At 47.2% G+C, this 9,378-nt stretch overlaps 1 protein-coding gene across 1 annotated transcript in view; it reads left to right on the top strand.

The window, feature by feature from the left end:
* Nucleotides 1–7,934, top strand: part of LOC108797138 (NACHT, LRR and PYD domains-containing protein 3-like) — a 26,532-nt gene extending 18,598 nt beyond the window's left edge. The window contains exons 7-10 of the mRNA XM_018568712.1: nucleotides 2,740–2,887; nucleotides 3,032–3,202; nucleotides 4,716–4,880; nucleotides 7,844–7,934. Coding sequence (XP_018424214.1) covers nucleotides 2,740–2,887; nucleotides 3,032–3,202; nucleotides 4,716–4,880; nucleotides 7,844–7,934 — 575 coding nt within the window. The remainder of the gene's footprint in view (nucleotides 1–2,739; nucleotides 2,888–3,031; nucleotides 3,203–4,715; nucleotides 4,881–7,843) is intronic.
* Nucleotides 7,935–9,378: the final 1,444 nt, after the last annotated feature.

Below are 9,378 nucleotides of genomic sequence, written 5' to 3'. Positions count from 1 at the left end.
AAACATTAAAACAATAAAAATCGTGATAACAAAAGTAAAAAATAATAAAAAAAAGTAAAAGATAGATAAATAAAATAGTAAAAAAAAATGATAAGATAAATAAAATGTAAAAAAGTAAATAAAAGGTAAAAAATAAAAAAGTGATTTAAAAGTAAAAAAAAGTAAGGGAAAAATAAATAAATTCAAACCAACCCTGCAGCCCCGCTATCTGGTTGCCATTCTCCATTGGTGGGGGGTTTGGCAGGGAGGGGCGCATTGAGGAACCTGGCCTTGGGGCAGCAGAGAGTAAATCCGGCCCTGAGTGTGCTACGTGTGTAATAATTTAAAAAAATTATTCTATCTTCTCCTCTAGATTGAATTATAATAACCTGACAGACACTTCCTGCCCCCACCTGGCATCAGGAATAAGAGACAACCAGACACTGAGAAGACTTGACCTGTCTAGGAACAATCTGGAGGGTCCTCGATTCAGTGACCTGATGACTGCTCTGGAAACCAGCCGGATAGAGGAATTAATGTGAGTACAAGAGGACTGGTTGGAACAATGGCGCGGGTTCAGCAATTTGCACTAATACGCTAGCCAAGTGGTCTCTCAAGCCATATTACTGTACATGGTAGTAGTGGTTGATAGACCACGTTGGCAAACCTACAGTGCTGTTAAACATTGAAAAGAACATTGCCTCCTGTTCTCCGGGAACTTCATAGACAGGTTCAGTGATCTACACATCTGCTGACTGAGGAGGCAACTGAAGGAGTTTGTCATTGATTCTGAGGTCCATAAACATGTATTATTATTATTATTATTATACAGGATTTATAGAGCGCCAACAATATAAGGAAGATATTACAATCACAATACAATTCAAGACAAGGTGGTAAGGAGGGCCCTGCCCCTGAGGGCTTACAATCTAAGAGGGAGGGGCCAGTGATACATGAGGAGGTAGCTGTGTGGGGATGAATTGTATGAGAACGTGACGGTTGAGTGGTTAGGTTGAGGTGGGATCGGCTTCCCTGAAGAGATGAGTCTTTAGGGATCGCCTAAAGGCAGTCAAGGTGGGAGATAGATGGACAGGTTGGGGTAGAGAGTTCCATAGGATGGTAGAGACTCTAGTGAAGTCCTGGTGGGCGACCTATCAAAAAATAAAGAGTTAATTACTCATTTCAGGAGACTGAGCAGAACCATGCAACTCATTTCTTTATGTTCCTGGGCCACCTGTACATCCAGAACAGTTGGCTTACAACATAGATAGGGCCTGATATTATAGAGCCATTTATCCTCGGTTCCGGCCAGGTCGCTATCTGCATGGAGTGTGCATCTTCTTGTTGGGGTGTCCTACAGCACTCCAAAGACATGCTGGTAGGTTCCTCTATTCTTGTTCTGGTAACAACACAAAATGTTGGATTAGCCCTCAATATTAGGAAGGGTCGAATCTATCCAGTGAGGACACGGACTACTAACCCTTCCCCACTCCATCCGAGACCAAAATAAAATGCTTTGGCTTCAGAATCACCGTTTGGTATACGGGTTGCTGTCAGTATAGAAGACAATGGTAGGTAGATGTGCCACAGTGATAGCAGCCCATACGAAGGGATCGGATGTTACTTATTGGTGGGATTGGATACATATAAAATAGGAACTGTGACAATGTTTTCTAAATGTAATATCTTCTGTCCCTTTGTTAGGGCTCATTCTCTGTGTCCTTATAACCAGTGTTAGGCCCCTTTCACGTGGCCATTCCGTCAGTCCATTCTTCACCCGTGATCCCACAGATCAAAGACGGACTGCAATACATCCCTATGGGTGGCCAGATGTAAGCAGATGTTACCCGTCCTATATCAGCCCACCTATAGGTGTAGGTTAGTCAGCTGACCACAACAAGTTTGTGTCCAGGTCCGCTTTCACTGACCTGCCTAGGTGTAGGCACATATAGATGGATACAGGTCCATTTACATATGACCAGGGCAGCCATCAGAAATTTTGGGGCCCCTTACACGGCTTTACGCAGGACGCAGTGACGTGCTGGACGCAGGGCTTAGTGACGCGCTGGACGCAGGGCTTAGTGACGCGCTGGACGCAGGACCCACCTGAGAGTGACCCTGCAGAGCCCACCATAGATGCTGCACAGCCCATCTGAGACTGTCTATGGTGGGCTCTGAAGGGGTCTCAGGTGGGCTGGTCAGGGCTGCATCCTTCCTCTCCCTCCTTTCCTTCCTTCCTTCCTTCCTAGCTCCTCTTACCTGCACACATGGCCTCGTCTGCCGCCGGACCGGCCAGAAGTGACGTCCCGTCACTAACGTGACGTCACTTCCGGCCAGTCCGACATCAGACGAGCAGCGTCGCTGATGGGGCCCCAGCTTGTCTCAAAGCCACTGCAGCGGCAATGCTGGGGCCCTGCGCTGCTAGGGCCAGGCCTCCGCCTCCTCGCCCTTCTCCGTCGGCCGATAGTCATGTAAGGGACCCGGGCGGGCCCCCCAGGCTGCACGGGTCCCTTACATGAGTATCGGCCGCACCCCCCTGATGGCTGCCCTGCATATGACCACCCATGGTTATTGCATGGGTCCATTATAACTCCAACCCAAGATGGCAGTAGAATTGGAACTGACACCGATGTGACATATGAAGCATCCACCTCCATTCCGATCCGACTCAGCGGAGGATCCTAAGGGATCACACTCATGTCAAAGGGGCCTTATTGTTCTGTCTTTGTATTTGCAGTGTCAGCTACAATCAGATAACAGACAGTTCCTGTGTCCACCTCGCGGCCGGAGTAAGAAATAACCAGAAACTGAAGAGGCTTGACCTGTCCCACAACAAACTGGAAGGTCCACATTTCTGTGAGCTGATGGAGGCTATCTCCAGGCCAACGTGTGGGATAGAGGAATTATTGTGAGTATAATAGTCTATGCAGGATGAAGATATACAGGACAGAGGAATTATTGTGAGTATAATAGTCTATGCAGGATGAAGATATACAGGATAGAGGAATTATTGTGAGTATAATTGTTTTTTTCTTTTTTTTACTTTCTACAGTTTAACATATGCCAAACTGACAGACATGTCATCTACCCACCTGGCATTGGCAATAAGGAATAGCCAGACCCTGAGGAAACTTCATCTGTCCAATAACAATCTGGAGGGTCCTCATTTCAGTGATCTGATGACCGCTTTGTCCAGCCCAACATGCCAGATAGAGGAATTAGTGTGAGTATGACAGGTCCCAGCAGGGACACCACCTGTGGGGTATGTGTGGCCAGACATTGTGGACACCTGACCATCCCACTTATATGAGCTTTTTAAACCTCCCATTGGAAAACAAAAGACATTAAAGGAGAACTATGGGGTCAGGGCATTTCCCCATAGTTCTCCTTAGGGTAACGGGAGGACACAAACTAGCGTCCTCCCGTCACCCTAGGCTCAGTATATAGGGAGCTACAGCCCGCGGTATACTGAGACGCCGCAGCTGAAGCGGATCCCGACAATTTTGTCTGGATCCGCCCAGCTGCGTGACTGACAGCTGGCTCTGCCTATCTAGAGGCAGAGCCAGCTGTACCCGCCCCCTCCCCCGTCCGATCCGCCAGTCAGCGCTATCGGAGCAGGGAGGGGGGAATAGGGGCAGGCCCAGCTTTCCCCCCCCCCCCCCCCGTCCGATCCGCCAGTCAGCGCTGGTCAGGTGCAAGAATTTGCCCAATTAGGGCACAGTACTCTGTAAGAGCCATGATTGGGCAAAGTCATGATGACATTGCCCAATCATGGCTTACCTGTTAGATGATGTACAACTGTAAACAGTTGGGCGGAGTTAGCTGTCGCCGCTAGCTCCGAACAATTGTTTTATATTTTGCCGGCATTTTTTTTGTTAATAAAAGACTTGTCAAAAACTTGTCTTTTGGGTTTTTCTTTTCAATTAAAGGATTTTTTTAACTTATATGGAGAAGGTTAGCTATCTCTGGACTCAGATAAGAACCGCTAGCTTCCTCTAGAACAGATACCTGGAATAGGGTGAGGGATCTCTCTTGTGGGTCCCAGACGGTCGCTCTCACCAGCTCCTCTGCGGTACCCCTCAACAAGGAGACTCCACCTCCGGCCCCAAGCTTCCATCAGGTCTTTTCTCAGAAGTATCTGGAATCTCTGTGCCCTCAGCATCTGCCACTTGCCAAGGAGCACTCCAGATTAGTAGTAGTATCTTCTTAGAACAAGGCACCCATCACCTGCCACGTGTATGGGGCCCAAGCAAAGTATCTGTGGTGTCTTAGGCCTCTAGGCCCCCAGCACCTGCCATGTGCTGAGGCCCAAGCCATTCATCTGTATCACAGAGACCTCCTAGCGAGAGGCCACAGGAGGGGAAGAGAGCTCTGCACAGTGTCCCAAGACCTTGTATTACCTGCCCTCAGCCATACCTCTGAGTCATCCTACTCAGGGATTGGTCAGGGTCAGGTGCATGGTCATAGTCTGAGGATGGATCCTCCCTCACTGTATGCCAAGGCTCCCTTTTCCTCAGCAACAGGAGGAGCAATCAATCCAGCAGACTCAGGGACACCTATAGAATGCAGAGCTCTGTATAATCAGTATCTAGGCTGGTTACAGTCCAGATATTCACCAGATTTAGTAGTGACATTTTAGAGGGCGCTACAGATGTTTTTTGTTCTTTGATGAAATCTCTAAAACGTTTAATGTTCGAGATGATTATTCACAAAATCTTCTTCTGTTTTCCTAACAGGCTGCAGGAAGGAGGACTGACAGATCAATACGCACCGTCCCTGGTATCGCTGAGCACCAACCGCAACCTCAAAGTCCTGGATCTGCGCAGTAACAGAATATCAGATGCTGCTTTTTGCCACATCCGGGATCTTATAGCGAGATCGCCCAGCCTGAAGGAGATATGGTGCGTATGATCCCGGACTATACAATCAGAGGTCTCGCCCTTCTAGTCCTGAGAATGAACACAGCTGAGGTTTCTCATGGCACTCTGCTCCCTGATACCTGTGCAAGCAAGCAGCACTGATATGCAGAGGTTTGGCCAAATACTAAGACAAATTTAGGAACTAAAGCAAAACTAAACCATCAATTATTTAAACAAATGCTAAGAGGAAGAGCTGTACAGGAGAAGAGACTTTCTTCCAACAGGTTTGTTTTTGTGTGTAGATGTCCAGCCCACTCCTGGCATCTGTAAGATATATTTGGTGCCGGGTGTTGGGACAATGTAACTCTACCTTCTATACACAGAACACCTCCATCTCTTCTCATCTCCCTAATAAACAGGGGTGGTGTTCTGTAGTCCAAACCAGGAGCTAGCAGTCTAGGCCAACTCCATCACCTTACTTTATCTGTGGAGGAGCAGCATCGTCACCCTAGAACAGGAAGTGTGTCACTGGCAGGAACAGGAGGTAGAAATAAAGGAAAAGAAGCCTGAATGAAAGGAAACGGTTGGGGTCCGTAGCACCTCCAGGTGGCGCTGGAACCAGGTCCTGCAGTTCCTGCTCTCACTTTCAGGTGTTTCCAGGCAGCCAGAAGCTGTCAGGTACCAGACCACCGCTGGGTGGTGCTGGAACCTGCATGTTCAGTGCTCACCTGCAGGTGTCTCCCAGCTGCCTGTGATTATTCACCACCTGGTGCTACCAGGGAGGGTATTTAATCCCTCCCTGCAGTGTGGACGTTGGCTAAGTATTGTTGTCATGTCCTGAGTCCTGATGCCCCCCTAGTACCCTGGCCCTTGCCCCCCTTGAGTTTCTTTGCTCCCCGGGTTTACTTGTCCTGCTACCTTTTTATATGTGCTTGCATTTACATTTAGTTAGTTACTATTACTTGTTTGTGGCAGCCAGAGACCGTGTTGTTTTGGGTCATATAAGAGAGGTTATATACCTTGGGATCAACGACCTGACCTGATCTCACCTGATAGCATGTATTGGCTCTCAGCTCCTCAGTATACATTGTGAGTCCTTCAGTTGTATACATGTCACTTAAGTTGAGAGCTATGTTATTTGATGCTGTTATGCACACAGGCATTTGATTGCCAGATCTTAAGGGGCTGCGGACCGCTGGCTGCAGTATCAATATTAGGCACAATTAGTGGGTTTTCTTATATATGGGGGCTGACAGTGTAGAACTCTCTCTGAAAATGCAGCTTGACTGGCTGTTATACTGACCCTACCTTTGCAGCCCAACTGCAAGTTGGGCAGACTCCCCCTTGGAGCACTACCTTCACCCTTGGAGCACTATCTTCACCCTTGGATCACTATCGTCACCCTTGGAGCACTATCTTCATCCTTGGAGCACTACCTTCACCCTTGGAGCACTATCTTCACCCTTGGATCACTATCGTCACCCTTGGAGCACTATCTTCATCCTTGGAGCACTACCTTCACCCTTGGAGCACTATCTTCACCCTTGGTGCACTACCTTCACCCTTGGAGCACTATCTTCACCCTTGGAGCACTATCTTCACCCTTGGAGCACTATCTTCACCCTTGGTGCACTACCTTCACCCTTGGAGCACTACCTTCACCCTTGGAGCACTACCTCCACCCTTGGAGCACTATCTTCACCCTTGGAGCACTACCTTCACCCTTGGAGCACTACCTTCACCCTTGGAGTACTATCTTCACCCTTGGAGTACTATCTTCACCCTTGGAGAACTATCTTCACCCTTGGAGCACTATCTTCACCCTTGGAGCACTACCTTTACCCTTTGGAGCACTCTCCATCCCCCTTGGTGCACCCCCATCCACCTGCATTTTTTAATTGTTAGTATACATACCTTTTATAGTGCGATCTGGTCAGATGATGTCCCCAGGTCCTCTTCTCTCTGCGGCATCAGTAGGTGGTCCTCTGTCATGCAGATATGATGATTTCCTGTGCATCCAGGCCAACTCGATGACATGGACCCTGGGTGTTCTTGACGTCCTGGGCACGCAAGACGTTTGTTGAATGAAAGAGTTAGTGCTGCTTTGTGAGTTTTTAAATGGGGGATCTTAAAAGAAATATTGAAGTAGGGCCCTAATACTTTGCAGATTAGGAAAGTTGGAGAAAATGTAGAATTTCTGATCTGTATGTATAATGTGAGTGAACAGTGCTGAAGCATCAGGGTCATCATGTCATCCAGGCAACAAGCATTTCACTTAGAACCTTGGTTCTCAACTGGTGGGTCGTGACCCAAAAGTGGGTCGCGACCCCGTGTTCAGTGGGTCACCTCATGCCTTCCACTTTTCTAGGTGAGAGGCTTCTCTGCCTACCCTAAGGCAGCATTGTCAGTTCTCACACCAAGCAGTCATTTAAAATATGCTGCCCGGCGCCCAGTGTCAGCTTGAGGTGGGATGAGATGGGGCTATGGCCGTGAGGGAGCTCCATCTATCCATACGTGCATTGCTTACAGCTCCCTCATGTCCTATAGAGGTGCCTGGACCGGAGTGACGTCACATTCTGGCTCCCGGGACCTCTACAGGGCATGCAAGGGAGCTGTACAAGCAATGCACATATGGATGGAGCCCGTTCACACTAGTAAAGTGCGTTAATTGCATAGTAACGGCGATTAACGCACTGTACCTCACAATCAAGGTGGATTGATTGCATTCGGTGCATTCTAGCGTGGGAGGTGTGTTGTGTTGCCATTCGTTTGAATGGTACCCCAAACGCACCTCCCACCCACAGCTCATACGCCCGCACCATAACGTGCGGTACTCTAATTCCGTGCATTTCATTGCAATGCCACTAGGTCGCGACTTAAAGGAGAACTATGGGGTCAGTGTTTTTCCCCATAGTTCTCCTTCAGGGTAACGGGAGTTATAAAGACAAGTTTCCTTCAGGTCCATTTGACTAATGTCTGCTGCCAATATTTATTCTCTCTTTCAGTATCGCTTACAGATTCATGTCTGAGGAAGTAAGAAGAGAACTGAAGATGCTGGAGGACCTACGGCCAGGACTGAAGGTCCATATATACTGAACCCAAAGGAGAGGGTGCCGCAGTAGAGCGCTCTGCAGGAGCCGTGAAGGGAGTCAGGATATTGTTTGGATGAAACACAAAGTGAATCGTCATAGTTAAACTAACACACCCGGGATGTTATGATGATGGATGCGGATAATGAAACATCGATTTTGTGGTCTGATATGAAAGCGACCATGTCAAGTCTCAAAGAAATCCCAAAGTCCCTTCCCCACAATAGATTAGGGATGAGCTTTGCCTTTGCCACCAAGTAGGGTTTTCAATGAACTATGGGCAAGTTAGCCCAGACGCTAAAAGTGAACCCCTTAATGTTTTGCTTGACCTGTAAACTCTGCCAAAGTGAAAAATGATGGACAATAATGGGGCTATTGCTGTCAAATCAGCTGCCGACGAGCTTTATGCATCCTCACACTCTGGACAAACCCTGATGATGGAAGCCCTTGAAACACATTGGATATTTCTATACTGTCCTTCCAACCCTACATTGAATAAGGATGTATCTGGACTATTAAACGGAGTGCGGAGCTTCAATTTACAATACTTTGATTTGACAAACCAAGGAGACAGTGGAGATCCTTTGGAATGTAAAAGTCAGATGACTCGGTCAAAATGAAGAGACAGGTCACCAGCACTCAATAATTTGAATAGATATGTCCTTTTTAATGGACAAAGATGTCACAATGATCAACAAAGCCGACGTTTCGGGGGCCGAGCAGGGTCCCTTCCTCAAGGCAGAACGATTGGTCACATCGTTCTGCCTTGAGGAAGGGACCCTGCTCGGCCCCCGAAACGTCGGCTTTGTTGATCATTGTGACATCTTTGTCCATTAAAAAGGACATATTTATTCAAATCATTGAGTGCTGGTGACCTGTCTCTTCATTCTGCATTTTGCACGGTGCCATCCGTGGTAGTTACTACAAGCACCATCGTTTTTGTTGGCCGGGACTGCTGTAAGGTGTGCGGAGGGCACTTCTATCGACTAAAAAGATAACTTGGTCAGTCATGCTGACTGTTTCCCATCATAATTGGTCGGCCTCACCAATAGGATAAACATTGCGGGTCCAGCACTTTTCATTGTACTGTTTTTGAGCTTTGTGAAGGAGAGACAGTTTGTACTATTTGTACAGTGCTTGTAGTGTGTTAGCACAGAGGTATACAGTGCTATATTCACTGCTGTACATTGCCACTGCGACATTACAGTGTTTTTTTTGTGAATTGCATTGTGGCGTGACTGTGTACCACCCATTGCATTCACAGTGAATAGACCCAAAAGTCCTTTTTAAGACAATTGTTTCAGCCAAAAGTGTTATTGATATTTAGCTGCTACTAGTTCCCTTCTTTTTTTGGGGTATTTTATTTATTTATTTTTTTGTTTTACATTTTTTTTGTTTCCAAAGCAAAATATAACAAAAAATGCAAAAAAAAAGGATTTTGTCTTCCATTT

The sequence above is a fragment of the Nanorana parkeri genome, unplaced genomic scaffold (genome assembly GCF_000935625.1).
Source record: "Nanorana parkeri isolate BGI_ZX_2015 unplaced genomic scaffold, ASM93562v1 scaffold1232, whole genome shotgun sequence".
Lineage (NCBI taxonomy): Eukaryota > Metazoa > Chordata > Amphibia > Anura > Dicroglossidae > Nanorana > Nanorana parkeri.
The sequence above is the reverse complement of the archived record's forward strand: the minus strand, read 5'-3'. Positions and strand labels throughout refer to the sequence as shown.